Source organism: Manduca sexta, chromosome 15 (genome assembly GCF_014839805.1).
Source record: "Manduca sexta isolate Smith_Timp_Sample1 chromosome 15, JHU_Msex_v1.0, whole genome shotgun sequence".
Taxonomy (NCBI): Eukaryota; Metazoa; Arthropoda; class Insecta; order Lepidoptera; family Sphingidae; genus Manduca; species Manduca sexta.
Genome location: NC_051129.1, coordinates 4,838,081 through 4,857,882, shown reverse-complemented (window position 1 = coordinate 4,857,882; position 19,802 = coordinate 4,838,081). Strand labels below are relative to the sequence as shown.

Genomic DNA, 19,802 nt, shown 5'->3' with positions numbered 1-19,802 from the left:
TTATAACCTATGCTCCGGTCATTATATTATCTGTGAATAAATTTGTTGCTTCACGTCAGCCTGTCGGCTATATTTTATAATTTTTTTCAAAACAACTACAAAACAAAAGTGTAATTTTATCCATTTACACAAATTAAGCTCAAAATTAATTTCAAATTATGGAATATATAGGTAAGAACTCAACAGTGTCTTTTTCAAAATAGTCTGTTTTACAAAGCACAGAAGGGCCTTTTGTTCTAGAAATTTTGCTAACTCACGTTTTGGTTTGTTTATTAGCATCTGAAAAAGGAGATTCGACAGAGAATCAAGATCCAAATTCCCTAGCTAATGGCACATCAAAGGCAGCGGAGAAACCGAGTGTGGATGGCGAAAAGTCGCATATAGAAGCACCAGTGGAGAGCGCGCCGTGCACGTCGGAATCCACAGAAGACACTGAAATTTGTGAAATACCAGAACAGGTTGAATTTACAGTAGTGTTTAATAAAGCGAAACATGACATAACGTTTGCATACGACGCGTCTGTGCTAGAACTGAAAGCGCACTTGGAAAGAATATGTGGTGTTCCACAATCAGCGCAGAAACTGATCATAAAAGGCATGGCTCGTGACGACATGACTCTCAGGAAAGCCGGCGTAGTTAAAGGCGGGAAGGTTATGCTTGTTGGATCTAAAATGGATGACATTTTAGCTGTTAAGAGTGCTCCCAAGGTATGTTCCAAGCAATATTCACTTTAAAGATGAGTCATGTGATATAACATAAAATTTCTGCATTATGTTCTTTAGGAAATCTTAGAAGAAAAAGCCAGTAGCCAGTCAAGCAAAGAACCTTTATGCATGCAGAAAATCCACAGGAAAGTATTAGATAAGGGCATCCCACCTGATGTTATGCCTGGCATCAAAGGTGTTAAGGTATGTTATGCAATCTATGTGATTTTCATTATATTTTAAATGTTGACTATGCTGGCTGAATATTTTCCTTCATTACAATATCTGCTCCATAAATTTGAACAAGTACCTTAGCAATGATACCATTTATCTGCTAAAGTGTTTCAGTAATGAAGAAGTTTGTTTTCTTATTAGATTCTATTAATTAATTTACTTTAAAAAATTATAATTTATCAATTGCCACATATTTTATATTTTCATAACATTGCTGGCCATTGAAAGTATCCGAATAAAAGAAAATAATTCCTTTATATGTTTCAAAAATGTTGTCTTGCCAAATACATCCTGTGTTGTGATGACTAAATAACTTTTTGGCATCCTACCAGTGAGTGACGTATATGAATATTCTACATATGACTTGTCACAAATGTTTTGGTAAATTTACTTTAATTTCATAATATATGACCACATGGTGCTTAGGTTTTGGCAAACTAAAAATAGCTGTTGTTAAATTGGACTTCTGGAATTAATTGCAGTGATGCATCTATTGCACAATATTTGTTTGTTTTTTAAATATTGCTCAATACATGGTAATGTCACAAGAAGCTTATTTTATTGACATTAACCCATTCCAGTTCGGTCAAACGAACCCACATGGGTTAACTTGTATTTAAACATATTATTTTATAATTTATAGCTATGGTTTTTATGGCATACTGTAATTTTTTTATACTTTTATTTTAGGAACCACTGCCACCTGTACCCTTAAGTGGAATGTTAAATAAACATGGGGGGAAAGTACGGCTCACATTCAAACCAGAGCAGGATCAGCTTTGGCTTGGAACTAAAGAGCGCACTGAAAAGCTTGCCATGACTTCTATCAAAAGTGAGTGATATAAATGCAATAGAAAATGCATGAGATAATAACATAGAAGGTATTGTGTAAGTCACAAATTTAAGATATTCACTGTGGCTCATGTAACAGTTGTCTTTTGGGTCCAACATGCATGCAATCAGCACATGATTAGTGTGTACCTAAGGCTGTTTCACTCAGGGTGATGCAGCTAAAGGCCAGTCTGAGACAGCACATTCTAAGCGTGCTGCGTTGCACTAGTGAATAGTTCCATTTTTAGTGGTACAGTCAATGTGTTAATAAAATATATACTAGAATCTAGTCACAAAATGTTAAATTTCTTTATGCATGAGTCTGTCATGCATCATGTATGGTATTTACTATTAAGTGAGTGTGATGTAATATTTCCTGACTGGTAGTAGTAGTTATTTCAGCTCACAAATAACTTTCCTGAGAAGAAACAGACTTCCTAGGTCCTGATTTGGAAATCAAACCAAACACTTACCAATACAAAAAAATAATACTGATGTATATTTTACAGGCATCACATCAGAGCCTATCAAAGGACATGAAGAATATCACATTATGGTGAGTTATATACAGTTAATGTTGGATTTAAATATTATTAGATGAGCTTATTTTGATTAAGATCACACATTATCTTTACAGGGTCTGCAACTCGGCCCCACAGAAGCTTCTAGGTATTGGGTATATTGGGTCCCAGCTCAGTACATAGAGGCCATAAAAGACGCAGTACTCGGTGTATGGCAATTCTTCTAAGTAAATTTATCAATATTCTCTATAAAATTGCTATTTCTACCTTTCCTCAAAAATTGGGTAGTTGCAATACAAAATTACTGATGTGTATGGTGTCCATTTCAAAAGGTACAATGTAATGGTACCATTTCTTTTGTGATATCACTATGCCATGTCAATTAAAATTGTCCATTTGAATACTGGCATCTATCTGGTCAACGTGAAATTATTTATTATTATTATTGTGAGTTTGCATTTTTTATATTTGGGTTCAGTGAGCTGTACATAACTGATAATTTTTTAATAATGTATCATTGTACATCCATTATGAGCTTATTGTCCCAAGAGTTTCTAATCTGATCTCTTTATGTAAACTTTACAATATTGTCACTCAGTGAAGGATTGGAAGGGATCATTAGACCAATGGCCATTTTAATAGTGCTTAGTAATTTTATCATGTGACAGTGATTTTGGCGGTTAATGTCCATACCAATCCTTCACTGAATACTTTTGATCATAGAATTAGACAAATAAAATGTTTTGAATATTTCTCCTGGCTTTAATTTATGTTTCATCAACACTTAACAACTTTCCTTGAATTAAAAATGGTGTTAGGACAATAGTCACAATTACTAATAAAACCATTACAAAATTTAATAGAGCTTTATAAAATATCATGTTGTACAATACATGACAATAAATACTGATAAAATATTAAATTAAAGCTAAATACTAGTAGTTGCACTACATACAAATGGCACATAAGTGTATAAAAAGCATTAAAAATATAATATAAAATATCAGGTCATTGGGAATATTTGGTATGTCGATATGTTGCTGTAATTTTGTACTGGAAATAGCTTCAGTCAAATTTATCCATATTCAGACTGCACAGTTATAGAAAACTGACCCTTTGGAATCCTTGTGGCATGATACCAGATGCGTGTATCCAGCAAAACTGAAACCAAAACAAGCATTATTTTTTTTAATTATAAGGAGCTGTCTTTATATCTCGGTAGTATAACATATGGCCCTTCAACTTACACCTGTATCAGTCTTTTACAATGCAAGATAATTTCAATAACTGTTGGTAACAGAAATAAATCACATCAAGATGTATTAAAAAATTAAGTGCATTCATTTATATATTTATTACAAGAAATGCACACAGCCATTGGTAGCCTTAGCTAATGACCCTGGGTGGCACATCTTTGAGAGGCCTTTCTACCTGAACATTGTTTTTTTTTTTCAGGCCCCTTGTAAGCCCTAGACCTTGGGCGGGTACCCAGTTCACCACTCCCGAAGACCACCATTGCACATAGCATGAATGATTTATACAACATACAAAAACATTTTGACTAACTCACCAACATCACCAGGTTCTACATAGAACTCTATTGTTTTACAGACATGATCACATTCTGGTACAGGGGCTATCGTCCATGTCTTGTTCCCTCTAACTTGGCCCTGCCACATTAGTCTTGGTATGTAATCCAACTGTAACACATTTTTGGAAATCATAACACTGAATTTATTTTTACATTGGTCTAGTTATTATACTAATAAATCTTTTGCATTCTAAAAATATTTGAATTGATGGCACAATTATAAAATATTTTACAGATTTATATTATGTCAGCATGATCTGTTATAATAAATATATATATTCCATTGATTGCTTGCCCTAAAACAGTTATGCATATTTTGTTATTATCACAGAGCACATAGCATCTTTATTTTTATAAGAAAAGAAGCAGCAATTTTTTTTTTATCTATTAACTTTCTATTAATAACTATTACATACATGCATAACAGCTCCAATTTCATATCCAAAAAATATATTCTCAGTTGCTGGATACTCCGCATCCTCTGGCAAAAATTCAGGTACATCATAATATTGTCTTACTTTGGATAAAATATCTGGATGACAATTGCCCCTGGAATGTCAATAGTATAGTTGGGACGGGAGAGTGTGGGTGTGTTGGAGCGATAAATACATAATAATTATTATTTTAAGATTTATAAGGATAAAGGCCAACATAAATTAACTTACCATCCCACATACCAGGGCTCTTGTCCGGGAGCATTCCTGGCTCTAGCCTCAGGCATATTGAAAACTTCTTGCAGACTAAATAGGTCTGACTTAAAGTTAAGAAATTGACATCCATCTTCGAGGCTTTCATAGCTGCCGGCTGTACCCTCATACAGCTTTCTGAACATATTAAAACTAAACTCTTTGGTAGCTCTCCAGTGTTTTATTGCATTTTTAACTATTATTGGTTTTGATGAGTATGAATAGTTCTGAAAACAGGAAAAAAAATATTTAAATAAAAAAAACAAAATAACTGAAATGCATTACATGTTTTTCTCCTACTTACTGCAAAATTCCGACGCGTAACGTCCCACAATATAACAGGTCTTGTGACGTTCTGGCAATAAACACAATCGGCGACAGGCCGCGTCGCCTCCACACTAGGAAGTTATTTGGTAATATACATCTTACACTTAAAAATACATTTGACACTATCACGCTTATTACTAACAATATAAAGGCAATAATAATACTTAATATCAGACTTTTATTTGATCCTTTTATATTTGTTTCACGATTAAAACTGCAAATCAAATTGTATTGCTTCAGTAAAGACCAATTGACACCACTCTTAATGGCATTTTTTTGTATGGCACGCAATTTTTTAAATGTATTTTTACGCTCATTAGTGAGCTTTTGCATTTTTTATTATTATACTTATAAAACATTTTTTAAAATAACAGTTTGCATCGCGTTTATGCGGAATGCGAATATAAATAAATTTCAATGAAAATAAATTTATAAATGTCATCTCATGTGCTGTTTAATGTTTCGTTCTGAAACCCTGTTATGAAATCAATATTATTATTTAGCTGATATAAAAGTTTTGCGATTACGCATACAAATAAATTAAAATTTATTAATCATAATCCTAGAAGGAATTATTTTAGTAACTCTTCTTATATAAATCGTATATTCTTTACATATATTTGATTCTAATGTTACAGTTTTTATTAAAATTATTATCCTACAACTTTATAAACGTATACTAGATTGTGTTATAATATGCTACGTTTTATTTAGTATTAGGTACATACATACTTTGAATACACTCTAAAATTCTAATAACAGGTGAGTGAACTAAATAATTGTGTGTCCCCATTTTTTTATAAAACTTAGATGCCATTGACCATTGCCTTTCCATGGTATCCCCATAACCTGACGCTGTCATGTCAACGAACTGATGAACTTGGCGGTTTCATTAGTAGGTAACTTAGATAAAAAAAACTCAAAAAATGCCTCCCAAAAAGCGCGATAAAGATGGGGAGACGAACAAAAACAACAAAATTGATCATTTGCAGGCTGACCATGAGTTATTCTTACAGGCATTTGAAAGTAAGTCCCTAGGTAGTCACGATAATGCAAGTAAGCGTTTCCTGTAAATTAATTCTCATTGGTATGTATTTTTCAGAGCCTACACAGATATATAGATTTCTTAGAACACGGAATATGCTTTCGGTATGTAACCAATTGTTAAAATTGTCGTGTAGCATCGCTATTACAATAAATTCTAATTTATAACTTGCTAATTGTTTGCAGCCGATATTCCTGAATAGAACACTATCTTATATGAAAAGGAGGATGTCTAGAAGTAATAAAAGTCGTGTAGGCTTTAAAGTGGACTCCCTGTTGGAAAAAATAACTCTGAAAAAGAGTACTGAACTGCAACCAAACAGTCTGGGTGGCTACATGACACTGACATTTCTAGGTTTCTATGACAAAAGCCTAGAGGATCCTCGAGACTATCAAGTGAAAGTAGAAACTTTATTGTTAAAGATTTGTCATAAAAAGAGAAAGGAAAGCTCTTCAGCTATTGTTGAAGTGTCTGTGAGTATGATTAAATTACATACATTCAGTTGGTTGGTTATAATTAGCAACAGTATAATTGTTGGAATATTATATATAACATTTTGCATTATCCTTGAATGCAAATGCTGAACAGTTTAGCTCATAAAGCACAATCGTACAGGGAATATATGTAAATAATTAATTATTAATAATTAATTAATTTAAAAAATGGTGTCTTCTTATAGCCATAATACATAAAAACTAGTGTTGATAATGTCATAAATAGTTGTAAAAATATACTTATTTTATTACATCAAATACATTTATAAATATCTTAGGCATGTAGAATAAAAATGCTGTTAGTTACTAAGTTTAAAGGTTTCCTCTTATATTATATAGAAACTAAAATGATTCATGTTAAAAATGATTGAATATGTTTAGGCTGTACATAAATAAATAACATTATCTATATTTATAAAATTATGAAGTTTATTATAAATTGTTATACTATATTACACATTAGTTTAGACAAATAACACATACAATATAACATTTGTAATAAGCAAATCTAACTGTAATTGGGGTTAAGCAAATGTGTTTGTATTTCACACTTCCATAAATTGTATATATAAAAGTAAATTAATAATTTGTAGATATTTTGCCATATCTTTGAAATTTATTATACACTTTTCAGGTAGGCAGTTGTTCAGTCCCACTTAATCCATCAACATCAGAGCCTCCAGCAATGGCTTCTGCTGTCAGTATCTCCAGTGACACTTTTAGCCCCTCTCAAGGACCGAATGTAAAGTCATATATGCTGATGCTGAGAGTTACGGTCACAAGAGCATCAGCAACTACAACCACAAATGGCAACACAAGTACTGCGGAAATTACTAACGGTGATTGTGATGGTATGACAGCGTTGTTTTATTGCTATACCACAGTGTATGTTAGGGATTTTTTAACTATGAGCTGTCATAAAAGCTGTACAAATCCTGAAATTAAATAAAAAATATGCTTGAAATAAAATAAACCCATTTAACATAGACATCACTCAGATCAGAACTGAAATGGCAGTGGGTCCGTGCCCACTGCCACTTCGGTTCATATTTCATAGTTATATTTATATATTTCATAGTTCATAGTTCGGTTCATATCTGTCCAAGAACCAATAACTGATGGGATAAACGAGTTCTTGAGTGGAGATCACGGCTCAGCAAGCATAATGTAGGACGCCCTCCAGCTAGGTGAAGTGACGATCTGCGAAAGGTCGCTGGTAAGAACTGGATACGACAGGCCAAAGACTAAAATGGCGCATATTTGAGGAGGCCTATGTCCACCAGTGGACAAAGATATAGGCTGATGATGATGACAATCACTCAGATACAATCATACGTTTTTTTTTACAGAACCAGTAACAAAACGTCTCAAGTCCACAGACCACTTATCTGATGGCAAATGGACTAAGTTATACGGTAGTGAGCTGATAGTGTATGACAAACACAATAGATGTCTGCTGACTAATGGTGAATATGACTTGGTGCTGCATGATGCTGCACCTGGGGGCAGGAGCGCCACTATCGCTCGGTCCCCACACAAAGCACTAATGGCACAGTGGGAGACCATACCAAATGTATGTAGTGTTTTGTATTACTGATTAGTGTTTCTGTATACTTGCTTACCATATTATATTCATTTGTAAGTAAAAATATTCAGAGTAAATACTATTTGTCTAACAATCAGTATGTTAAGCTTTGAGCTTATTGCATATGGACAAAACATATACATTCATACATAATCCCATACCCTAATACTGGTAAGGAATAGGGATAGGTACAAATGCAACTGCTCTGATAATTCGCAAGCTTATTTAGTTGCATTAAGTCATTTGAAATAATAACTACTTATTAATATCTACAGGAAAATGATCTACAAACGGAAACAAACCCATTTGACGTATTCAAAGTGAGACCATTATTAAAACTAAAACTAAGTTGGAGCCAAGAACCTACTAATGGATTAGTGAATAGACCAAAACTATATCAACAGACCAGTGAAAATGGTATGAAGAAAGACTCTGGCTCTAGTAAAGATAGATCATCATCACAGAAATGTGGTACTGATAAAAATAGTAAGTGACATTATAATTTAAGAGCTCAATGTTAGAATTTTTCAGAAGTTTATATTTGTTTGCCAAATAACATGACTTATAATGGAAGTTATGACGTAATCACAATAGTAGACTAGATTTGTCCATAAAATAAACCATAAAATATAAGTTATATATGTGCATCTGTTTCTCCACTCCTGAGATAGCAATCAAGACCATTTAAATTCCACAATTACTTTCTCATAGTTCGTGATGAAAGTGTCAAAATAATAGCAAATACTTGATATTTGAGTTTGTTGATAGTTAATAAGTAAAAAAAATCAATACAATTCTTTATTATATTGCTAGGTGATAAACCGAAAACAGATGCAGGCGAGGGTGAATCAAGACGACAACAGATAATATACCAGTTCCTGTACAATAACAACTCGCGACAGCAGACAGAGGCGTGCGACGATCTACACTGCCCCTGGTGCTCGCTAGACTGCGGTACCCTGTACTCATTGCTAAAGCATCTTAAGCTATGCCATTCAAGATTCAACTTCACTTATTTTGTGAGTATTTAATTGCCACAGTATAATACAATAAAATAAGGAATGTAATAATAACTTAAAAATTGTTTGTTGCCCCAAACTTTATTCAGTGAATTTTTATATATAAACTAGCTTTTGCTCGCGGCTCCGCCCGCGTTATAAAGTTTTTCAGGCTAAAGTTTTCCGTTATAAAAATAGTAGTTTCCCGGGAGCCTATATTCTTCCCAGGGTCTCAAACTGTCTCCATACCAAATTTCATCTTAATCACGTTAGGTAGTTTTTGAGTTTAACACGTTAAGGCAGACAGATGCAGCGGGGGACTTTTGTTATATTATTTAGAACTTTTAAGTGAAACAATCCCGTCATACATCATTGTTGCATAACTTTAACCGTTTACGCAGAGCAAGCAACGGAAGCTCTCAAAACTCATAATTTTCCCCGTTTTTGCAACATGTTTCATTACTGCTCCGCTCCTATTGGTCATAGCGTGATGATATATAGCTTATAGCGGTCCACAAATAAAGGGCTATCCAACACAAAACGAATTTTTCAGTTGAAACCGGTAGTTCCTGAGATTAGCCATTACTACTCCGGTCCTATTGGGTATAGCGTGATGATATATAGCCTATAGCACTTCACGAATAAAGGGCTATCCAACGCAAAAAGATTTTTTCAGTTTGGACCGGTAGTTCCTGAGATTAGCCATTACTGCCCCGCTCCTATTGGGTATAGCGTGATGATATATAGCCTATAGCACTCCACGAACAAAGGGCTATCCAACGCAAAAGAATTTTTCAGTTTGGACCGGTAGTTCCTGAGATTAGCCATTACTGCTCCGCTCCTATTGGGTATAGCGTGATGATATATAGCCTATAGCACTCCACGAACAAAGGGCTATCCAACGCAAAAAGAATTTTTCAGTTTGGACCGGTAGTGCCTGAGATTAGCCATTACTGCTCCGCTCCTATTGGGTATAGCGTGATGATATATAGCCTATAGCACTCCACGAACAAAGGGCTATCTAACGCAAAAAGAATTTTTCGGTTTGGACCGGTAGTTCCTGAGATTAGCGCGTTCAAACAAACAAACAAACAAACAAACTCTTCAGCTTTATATAATAGTATAGATAATATCTTGCATGGTAAATGAAGTTTTTAAAACATTTGCAGCCAATACCGGGCGGTGCTCGCATCGATGTATCGATCAACGAACTGTACGACGGGTCGTACACAGGCTCGCCACACGACCTGATCGCGTCGCAGGGCACGGTGGGCGGCGCGCCGGCGGGGGGCAGTGCGAGTGGTGCGAGTGGCGCGAGCGGTACGAGTGGTGCGAGCGGTGCAAGTGGCACGGGTGGGGCGCGCGCGGGCCCGGCGCGGCGCACGTCCCTGACGCACGTGCTGGTGTGCAGGCCGCGCGCGCGCCGCCGCACGCCTGCGCACAGCCTCGCAGAGTTCCTCGAGCTGGATGATGCCGATGTCGCTGATGCGCAACGACCCTACCTTACCGGACATAATAGGTTTGTATGGTTTACACGGTTTATATGGTAAGGCAGAAAGTTAATACTTGCAAAGCTCATGACTATGTCTTCATCTAGTATTCTTGGCCAAAATGTTATATTAGCACTTACAATCGACCATTTTCTTCTTTCAGACTATATCACCATACAATCACATGCTTGCCTGTTTACCCTAACGAGTTAGACATAGACTCGGAAAGTGAGACAGACCCACTGTGGCTCCAGCAGAAGACTATGATGATGATCGACGAGTTCACAGATGTGAATGAAGGAGAGAAGGAACTAATGAAGATGTGGAACTTGCACGTGATGAAGTACAACTATGTAGGAGACTGCCAGATACCCCTTGCTTGCCAAATGTTCCTCCAGATGAGAGGTAAGGAATTATTAGAGAAGAATTTATACAGAAATTTTATCCTACACATGTGTTCGTTGCACGACTTCGGGCTAATCAGTCCCGTCGCGCTATACCAGACTGTACAAATGCTCAACCAAATGCTGGCGGACAACGCCGAGGCCAAAGAGAAAATGCGTGACTCGTTGAAAGCCCAGCGGGAACATTGGAACGCGGTCGGCAAGTACCACCAGCCCGCGCTCACCGAACAGAAGCCGCCCACCACCACTGCCAAACTCAACAGCGTGGAAGCGTCACCCTCCGTCCGCCGGAAAACGTCGAATTTACAAAACGCCAACAGAATGGCCAGCACCAGCTCCAACTTTAACAAGTCCTCGAGCCCCGGTCCTAGCCATGTCGAGTCCAAGCGGAAGATGTCCTCCGGCAGCATACAGAGTCGCAAACGCTCGTCTATATCAGAACGAAAAAGTTCCGTATAGCGAATATTTTCTTAGTGTCTAAACAATTGTTGACTCGTCCCCCATTTCGAGGCTCTAAAGTACAACCAGGATGTTATTTATCGTCACATTTCTGGGTAGGTCGCGGCTATTCAGTAGAATATATGTTGAGTTTTTAAATGTTTCTTCTACTTCGCATATGAATTTTTGTTTTTATAGTCAACCTCAAGCGGTTGTATAATGTATTCATGGTCACAGTAAAGATGAAATGAAAATCAGAATTTAATGAATTGGAATACGCGTGATAATATCCAAAAATGTTTAAAGTATTTTGCATGTATCGTGCCTAGTTCTAACATCGGCGCCATATCAAACCATTGTCGTGTGTAATGTGAGTTGTGTGTCCCGCGGTTAGGTAACTTCGTTCTCTGCCCTAACGTTTAGTTGTAAGTGTATGGATGTCCATTAAATGGATGACAATAGTTAAGTTACTAAATTATAATGTATTTTATTTTGCCTATTATTCTGACATTAGATCTCGGCTACGTTTTTTTTTTTTTTTTTTTTCACATTTTAATGAATGTGTTTACTGCCTCGATTCTCTTTTACTGTGATTTTTCAATGCGACTTTTAGCAATATTACACGTAGTTTAATGATCTATGATACAACCGCGTCAGTTCGAGTATCATCGCACCAACAAATAGCAATAGTATTGATGATATATTTTTATACTGTACACACTATTTTGTACCAGTGATTATTGTAACCGTACGCATTATCCGTAGAGGTGATTAGCGTTGCTTCTGAGAACAAATTTAGTCGACGTTATCGATTTTTTATACAATGTTTTAATTCGTGAATAGGTTAGTAAAATAATTTAGATTTGATGCACGGATCGACCCTAATGTGCTATCTATCATATGATATTATATAATGACGTGCAATGCGAAAGTCTCGGGACTTTTTGAATGTGCAATTATCTCATATTTTAGTTAGCACCTGCAAAGTTCATGCCGTGTTACTATCAAAGTACGTCTAGTTTAATTATTTAATTAGATAAATCAATTTCAGTATATTCTGAGTGTATCATGAAGTATGAATGTGTTGATAAATTCATTGGAATCTTTATAAAGACTGCAGGGTGTTGTTATTGCCTTAACAAAATGTCTTCAATTTACTGTTTTAGTACGATTCAAATTGCTTCAACGTGTAGGGTTTTTGTCGTAATCACAAACAAATACTCTTTTGCAACGTAAGCCCATAAACTAGACTGTTACTCTATACTGTAACAATGGTATGTGTATTTATACCATTCGGTTTTTGTCTAATTAGTTTTATGTTAACGTTAAAACCACGATTTTGCAGTGCTAATAATAATTTGTTATATTTTTAATTGTTCCATTTTGAGTAATTTCCAGTAAATTGTACTTATGAAATGAAATATAACATCTATTTTCCAACATTTGTATTTTATTATATCAGATGCTTAAAAATCCGCACGTGTGTTTTCTAACGGTCATTTTAAATAATCGATCCCAATTGCTATCTTCAGATCTATCTGGAGACTACACCAATGAAAAATGTCATATGTAAGCAGGTCAAACAAATTTTATTCCGATTAGTCCATTTTTGTGGTAAATTTGCAGATAACGTTTGGAATCTGTTAGTAAAATCGGCAATAAACGCAATGCAGACATGCAAAAAGTGCACATATTATGCCAATAATTCTTAATTCGGTGCATTCGTTTTCTACCTAAGGTATCTATACAGTTTCTTCACAAAAAGGTTAGACCTGACAAAGTTTACTAAAGCTTTGAAAAAATAATAAAATTCGAATTGTCAAGGGTGACCACGCAAAGATAAAAATGGAAAGTCATTTGACAAAGGTAATAAACTGAAATTCGTTGTTAAAATATGTCACACACGAGGAACACACAAAAATTGAATGACAGAGCAGACTCGCAAATCAACAGAAATGAAGACGAAGGTATTTGAAATTATTAGATTCTTTTGTAATGATGTCGACACACATTGACAGTTTCGTTTGATTGTAGGAGAAATAAATTGTAATGCAACTGAAAGCTGTACTTACGCTGGTACGTATTTAAATAATTACAGTATTCGTTCGTCTTATAAGTAATTTAAACTTTATAATATTTCTAGTGACAGTATCGAAAAAGCCTTCTGCTTCGGGCGAAGAAGGGGCTCTTTGTTCAAACCAAAAGTCGTTTATCAGCATACACTCAACCGACCAGTTATGCCAACTGGCCGAAATAGACAACCCGTACAATCTTGAAGAGTGTAATGTAGAAGTTCTAAGTCTCAACGAAGTGTTTCCGTCGACTTCCGAAGAAAGCCTTTCGAATGACGATGAAACTCCAGTGCAAAGAAAGAAAAGTTTTAAAAATAAGACAGTAACGCAAAAAGCCCAATTGGAGAATACTGCGAAATCGTCGTATGTGCCAACAAACAGCAAGTCATCTACTGGATCGAGACAGAAAGAACAAGTTGAGGGAACATCTGTTTATTCAGATTTTGACATACCAAAGAGTACCCTGTACGTTGTGGGCAGCAATCCAGGAGAGCCGAAGATGTCATACCCTGATCCACCGAAGAAAATTTCGAAAACGGTAATCTCGATAACATTCTTACTTATAAATAAATATCATGATTTAGTGAATGTGAACTTGAATTAATATAGAGCATGTGCCTGATTGCAGATGAAAAAATTCTTGCGTAATATAGACAAACATAAGTGTGAACAAAATGCTAAAAATAATGAGAAAGCTATAAGCAAATTGACGACAATGCGGGGGATCCTAAAAGATGGCAGATGCGGTCCTGAATGTACTGGGGATTCTGTCCAAGGAAGTGAGGAATATGACACACGTAAGCATGAAATTACCTGTTACTGGCATAATAAGAATTGTATTAGATAGTAGGCTACTATCACAACTCTACTCCTCCAACTACTTTTTTTATTTAGTTTTAGAAATGTTGATAGTTCTGTTGTTTGAAACCATTTTTTAGTAACAGATCTATCATTGAAATCATACTGACTTTTAAAACGTTAGAAAACACATTTTAAAGTACATAAATGATTAATCATCATCATCAGCCCTGCATTACATACTGTCCCACTGCTGTGCACGGGCCTCCTCTACTAGGGATAATCCCTCTCAGTAAATGATTAATATTACTGTAAAAATCTATTCCAGCTGAAGATTTAACCCTTCCATTTCAAATGGATTATGATCCTCGAAATCATTACGTCAAGCAAAGTCCAGACAAAAATGTAACATTTAACACTCAAGTGGTGATAATCCATTTTACTGGCGACCTCTGTGTCGGCCAAAGTGTTGAAACGCTCAGCAAAGAGAAAGACCAACAGGCGCGAAATTCTGAACTGAGGAAAACTTTTCTAACCAAGTATAATGAATTTTGGCCGACGCAAAAATAGTTGTAGGTATAGAGAAGAGTGACTAAAATGTCTATGGTGTTAGCATGAAACGTTATTTATTCAAAATAATTTTATATTTAATCTATTGTGCTATATGTTGCAATTACGAGCTTGCGTTTTGTCTAGCGTTTATTTATTAAAATCCGTCCGATTTCATAATGTTACTTTGATAAATTGAAATAAATATGCTGCGACTAATGTTGTTTTTAATGAAAGATATTGTTATTAAATAAATTTTATTATCACAGTTGTCTAAGATGTTGGCTTAGATGATATTTTCCATAAAACTAAGTCTTTTACTCGATCATAAGTGAAGTACTTTGGGAAATCGAGTGGTAACAGTTCGACTGTCCACGTGGAATGAACATTTTCTGTCTTCACTTTGTCCAATAATGAGAGGAATGTCTCGTAACAAGGCGCCACGGCGTCCAAGTGCTCTATTGTAAATACGTATCGCTTCTCTAAAACTATGTATAAGGTTTTCGGAGGTTTTGTATTTAATATTTTTTGTATCGTCGACACAAAAGCGGCCGTTACATCGTCATCGTAGATCACTGAAATGAGAAAAAATATTATATAAATTAGCAGTGCATTATCATAAAAATATAACGCGTTATATAAAAATTCGGTTACATCTGGTGGCATAGATTCAATTTTTAAGTACCTATTTAAGTCTATAGAATTAATCCTAAAGGTATGGTTTATGGAACCATCACTGCTATTGCTTTCTTATGTATTATAAATGCAATTATAGATAATTTGCAAATGATTAAACATACGTTAGCTAAAACGCAGAATGTAGACGCCAATAAATATTAACGTCCTCTTTGATGTGACATATTAATGGATAGAATAATATGGACAGATGCTATGCACGTTTCCTATGATCTTGAAACGGAATCAGTTGGAGGAAGTTGAATATAAAGTTTGCATTGTTAACACACAGTAGTACTACAAAAATAATAAAATGAACAAAATGTATCCATCGCGCAACGATTTCGTGGGCAGCGAGAGACGGGTGGGCTGTGATAAGAGAAGGCATGGGTCCGACCCCCCACTGAAAAAAGATCTGCCACATAAAAATATATCTATAGTGACACTTAATTTCAATTTGGTTAATTTAAAACCGGAACATCCCTTATAATTTCTGATATCTGCTGTATAAATTTGCGTCATCTAGAACTACATAAGAACCTATATTATTCTATGACTGGTAAGAGTTTTAAAAGATCATAAAATTGTTGCATGATACATAGAAGTAAAAATAAATACGCACCATCAGCACAAATAATGATATCCACATCTCTAATGACATTAGTCAACTGAGAACTCCAAGTAGTTTCAGTGAAATCCAACGGCATCACTTTAAATTCCGACTTTATAAGCTTCTTATTGTATCTAGCGTTCAACTTAATTAAATCTAAAATTCCGCCTAAATCGATATCTGAAAACATAAATAAAATTGTAGTATTTTTGCTTTTTTTGAGAATTGCTTCATTGGTATAGCAATATGTCATAACCTTCGCAAAGCTGAAGGAATAAGTGTATTTTTCCACGAATATATGGATATAACGCTATAGTGGGGACATCGATAAAGCCCGGTGGGTGGTTTACGGGTTTCTTGGGTTGCTATTTGATGGCAAAGTAGATTTGAAAATGCCCCTGTTGCGCTCCCACTGAATCCGCGCCCGGTATCATAAGTAAGAGCTGAGAATCTATTTTCATACGACGTGATAAAATCAAGGCCATGCGTACAAGTGCGTGAAGTTTACATATCCAACAAATGAAAAAACATTGAATGAACAGCTGTACGATGAATTTTACACTTGTTTTAATACTCTGGACAATACTCAAAACTATTTGAAACTATGTTTACAATAATTCTAGTTTCTATGACGTGTCGTCACTCGATACTAACATCCCTAACTGTACTGCAACGAGACGAGTGAAAAATAAGGGGTTGTAGGTTTGGTTTTCGCAACAGAGTAAAAAAAAATACCTTCGCGATGATATGAAGATGGTCCGAAACAGAGCGATCACTGGCACATCGCCTGGCTTTTGATACATACTTGATGACATACTTAATACTGAATCTTATATACTACAATGGTATATTATTTCAAAAGTACATATAGGTGCATTTACCTGTACATACTACTTTCTTCGCATACATAGCAGCAACGAAACTCGTTACTCCAGTTCCAGCCCCAAGTTCCAGCACATTCTTGCCAGCCAGTTCTCCTTTTAGACCTAGGTGTATCAACCAATCGCCAAGAAGGAATGCCCCGCGCCATACTTGCAAGCCCACGAGGGATATTTTGGTTTTTGAACTGTGTTCTGTATGACATTTAAGGATATTTTATTCTTATAAGTGAGCGCGGAAGGACAAAATGGCAGTGAAGAATTGAATTCGATTATCCTTAAATTCGGCCTTACGTCTTTTTCTACAAAACTGAAATTAGTTGTTAATTATAAAGCTTGTGCGGGTCACTTCTCAGTTGAGGTTTTGTATTGTTAAAGCTGTAAGGTTAAATTTCAATTAACAGCACAATCAAATTCACCACCTCTGGTCGATCTGTACCTACCGATCCTAAGGATAGTAGCCAGTAGGTCAGGCTCCTATCACACTGGCGAATTACGAGCGAATTCATAGTAGAAGAGCAGCGAACACGCAACATGGGCAACGTCTTCGTTTTACCGACGTCATTTTGTACAATCCGTACAATAATTATAACATAAGTGTGTGTCTTTACCTCATAAATATTTTTATATCAGATGCTGATGCTGTGTTGGTAAATTTTCATTCGTGACCAAAATAACACATAGAAGGCGCTCTTTTCCGATTGATGTGTTAAAAAATTGATTCACTTAAATTCGTCACTGTAACGCTTTCGCGCTCGTCTTCTCGATCTTCAAATTAACAAAGCTAACAACAATGTTTCCTCGTCGAAATTCATTGTGTTAAATACTAATTGTTCTAAACGCTTTCCGAGCTCGCAGCGTGTTCCCTGCGTACCCGCGGCGAGTACGCTGCGAATTCGCTGTGCCTTCGCTTGACAAGGAAATTGCTCGGAATCCGTCAGTGTGAAAGGTCTCTAAATTAGCCAATTTCGTTTTTCTCTTATACATATTATAAGTATTATTTGTTAAAATTTTCATAAATATAAGAAAAGAATTAATAAATTAAATAAAAATGTGTTAATGGAAAAAAATGTTCATTTAGAATCCATTCTGTATAAAGGGCATATTATAAAAATATCTGTAAAAAATCCAAAAACAGAATCATATAACAATAGCATTATAACCAAAAATTTACTCACCAATTCTTATGACTTCTTTCTTTGGGGGGTTCAACATCTAGATCTTCATCATCATCATATCTGACAGAGCTATTACTGCTTGGTAATAGAAATGGAAATTCTGAGATGACATCTGAAAATGAAGAAACTTCAGTTAATATCTGTGTGGTAGTTTGTTCAATTTCAATAGTGAGATACCTAAACCGGTACTTTCATCACTCATAAATGATGGCAAAGTGTAAGGCATACCTTATTAAGAAAAAATACCATCTGCATGTTTCTTAATAAAATTCTGGATATATATGAATTTATTTAGAAAATGTTTTAGGAATATAATTTATATGAAGATTATATAGCAATATCTTTTATGTGGAACCATCCTGATCCTGTAAAAGATTGAACTATAATCAAGTATAGTAACTTCTGTGGATTAGATAAGTCACTATATTTTCGTCACTGTTGATCAACTAATGCTTTAATATTGATATTTAACTTCTCTACCTACTCATATATATAAGTATTAACTTAATCATGATTTAATAGTCACAAAAAAAACTTAATTTGAACTTACTTCCTTCTTTACTTGGAGTTATTTTTGTTTGATAATCATATTCCTCATATATTTCTGATGTAACAGTATACTCTGGCATCTACAATCACACCATAAATATGCTTGAATGAAAACTGTTTAATAAAATTTAATTAACATGAAATGAATGTTTAGGAAACAGTGATTTGCAGTTATTAGTCATTAAACATCACATGAGCATTGGTAACCCTAATTATTTTATTTAATAGAAAATATATGTAAATTTATAAATGCAGTACATACAAGTTGAAATTAACGGTTTTTTTTTCTATTTTGTTTAAAAATTACATACCTTTAAAACAATTGTTTTTTTTATAATAATTAGAAACTATGGACAATACACTAAATCGACACAGACTGTTAATGAGGAAGGTGGGTATAAAAATTGGATTGGTTCCAATTTTAAAACATCTAAAATAAATCTGTAATAGTGTGAGCAGTCTGAATGCCAGCGTTTGTGAATTACGAATGTAGTTCACGATGACGTAGATTAGTCGAAAATGTAGAAATTATAATAGATTATTTATAGCGCCTTTCTATTCCGAATCGCTAGTTATTGTTCGTTACAATATAACAATAACATGAATTGTAAAACTAATCGTAATTCGTGGTAAATAATTAAATAGGTGCCTAATACCTATATGGAGAATTTCTGTAATTTTTTCTTTTATATTACCTATATTCAAAAAGTATTCGGTATTTATAATGCACAATTATTTCCGTCTTTTTGGGTCGTATACATGTGTTACTGTTTCCGTAATTAATTATATTATGAACAATATGTAATTTATTTATATGAATTTGACATGTTTATTTACATTATATACAATGTCAAAATCAGCTGATTTAGAATGACATTATGAAAAACCGTTTGAATACACATACCACATTGTAATAATTAATACTTTTAACTAGTTATTAAGTACCTATATTATTTTAATACATAGTTGTATATAATGTGGTATAAAATATATAAATCTGAACAGTACAAACATATAGTATGCATATAGGTAGATACGCAAACATAACATCAAAATATTACTTGGATATAAATAATATTATTTTTGTTATATAAAATTATTTATTATAATTTATCACATTTTTCGAGACTGTGATATTGGTTAAA

At 34.7% G+C, this 19,802-nt stretch overlaps 5 protein-coding genes across 7 annotated transcripts; 3 read left to right on the top strand and 2 right to left on the bottom strand.

Annotated features, from left to right (window-relative positions):
- Positions 1 to 8: 8 nt before the first annotated feature.
- On the top strand, positions 9 to 3,043 carry LOC115439960 (ubiquitin domain-containing protein UBFD1). The gene is made up of 6 exons (XM_030164057.2): positions 9 to 171; positions 277 to 707; positions 783 to 908; positions 1,629 to 1,770; positions 2,279 to 2,325; positions 2,407 to 3,043. The coding sequence occupies exons 1-6, from the start codon at positions 159 to 161 to the stop codon at positions 2,515 to 2,517; spliced, it is 870 nt and encodes a 289-aa protein (XP_030019917.1). The 5' UTR covers positions 9 to 158; the 3' UTR covers positions 2,518 to 3,043.
- Positions 3,044 to 3,129: 86 nt separating this feature from the next.
- On the bottom strand, positions 3,130 to 5,354 carry LOC115439959. The gene is given in 6 exon segments (XM_030164053.2): positions 3,130 to 3,451; positions 3,861 to 3,990; positions 4,298 to 4,430; positions 4,547 to 4,794; positions 4,872 to 4,960; positions 4,963 to 5,354. Coding segments are annotated over 6 exon segments (951 nt in total). The 5' UTR covers positions 5,228 to 5,354; the 3' UTR covers positions 3,130 to 3,365.
- A 212-nt stretch (positions 5,355 to 5,566) lies between these two features.
- On the top strand, positions 5,567 to 12,790 carry LOC115439954 (polycomb protein suz12-B). 2 transcript variants are annotated; one of them, XM_030164045.2, is made up of 9 exons: positions 5,567 to 5,656; positions 5,997 to 6,043; positions 6,125 to 6,412; positions 7,068 to 7,284; positions 7,783 to 8,006; positions 8,294 to 8,504; positions 8,832 to 9,037; positions 10,186 to 10,535; positions 10,670 to 12,790. In XM_030164045.2, exons 2-9 carry the CDS (start codon positions 6,035 to 6,037, stop codon positions 11,367 to 11,369), a joined length of 2,205 nt encoding a protein of 734 aa, XP_030019905.2. In that variant the 5' UTR covers positions 5,567 to 5,656; positions 5,997 to 6,034; the 3' UTR covers positions 11,370 to 12,790. The 2 variants fall into 2 exon arrangements, with proteins under 2 accessions (XP_030019905.2, XP_030019904.2); XM_030164044.2 differs by lacking the exon at positions 5,567 to 5,656 and adding an exon at positions 5,716 to 5,920.
- Positions 12,791 to 13,163: 373 nt separating this feature from the next.
- LOC115439957 (xin actin-binding repeat-containing protein 2-like) lies at positions 13,164 to 14,986 on the top strand. 2 transcript variants are annotated; one of them, XM_030164051.2, is made up of 5 exons: positions 13,164 to 13,315; positions 13,383 to 13,424; positions 13,492 to 13,958; positions 14,049 to 14,217; positions 14,547 to 14,986. In XM_030164051.2, the coding sequence occupies exons 1-5, from the start codon at positions 13,243 to 13,245 to the stop codon at positions 14,786 to 14,788; spliced, it is 993 nt and encodes a 330-aa protein (XP_030019911.2). In that variant the 5' UTR covers positions 13,164 to 13,242; the 3' UTR covers positions 14,789 to 14,986. The 2 variants fall into 2 exon arrangements, with proteins under 2 accessions (XP_030019911.2, XP_030019912.2); XM_030164052.2 differs by lacking the exon at positions 13,383 to 13,424.
- A 24-nt stretch (positions 14,987 to 15,010) lies between these two features.
- Positions 15,011 to 19,156, bottom strand: LOC115439961 (methyltransferase-like protein 22). The gene is given in 7 exon segments (XM_030164059.2): positions 15,011 to 15,342; positions 16,065 to 16,232; positions 16,934 to 17,125; positions 18,109 to 18,136; positions 18,138 to 18,220; positions 18,659 to 18,737; positions 18,969 to 19,156. Coding segments are annotated over 6 exon segments (852 nt in total). The 5' UTR covers positions 18,969 to 19,156; the 3' UTR covers positions 15,011 to 15,040.
- Positions 19,157 to 19,802: the final 646 nt, after the last annotated feature.

Bases quoted from the DNA above. Each gene is read 5' to 3' on its own strand.
- LOC115439960 (XM_030164057.2), top strand. The intron at 1,771-2,278 runs GTGAGTGATATA...TATATTTTACAG, and splicing joins TGCCATGACTTCTATCAAAA to GCATCACATCAGAGCCTATC. The intron at 2,326-2,406 runs GTGAGTTATATA...TTATCTTTACAG, and splicing joins ATGAAGAATATCACATTATG to GGTCTGCAACTCGGCCCCAC.
- LOC115439954 (XM_030164044.2), top strand. From the start codon at position 5,821: ATGCCTCCCAAAAAGCGCGATAAAGATGGGGAGACGAACAAAAACAAC. The intron at 8,505-8,831 runs GTAAGTGACATT...TTATATTGCTAG, and splicing joins ATGTGGTACTGATAAAAATA to GTGATAAACCGAAAACAGAT. The intron at 10,536-10,669 runs GTTTGTATGGTT...TTCTTCTTTCAG, and splicing joins TACCTTACCGGACATAATAG to ACTATATCACCATACAATCA.
- LOC115439957 (XM_030164051.2), top strand. From the start codon at position 13,243: ATGTCACACACGAGGAACACACAAAAATTGAATGACAGAGCAGACTCG. The intron at 13,425-13,491 runs GTACGTATTTAA...TAATATTTCTAG, and splicing joins TGAAAGCTGTACTTACGCTG to TGACAGTATCGAAAAAGCCT. The intron at 13,959-14,048 runs GTAATCTCGATA...GCCTGATTGCAG, and splicing joins CGAAGAAAATTTCGAAAACG to ATGAAAAAATTCTTGCGTAA.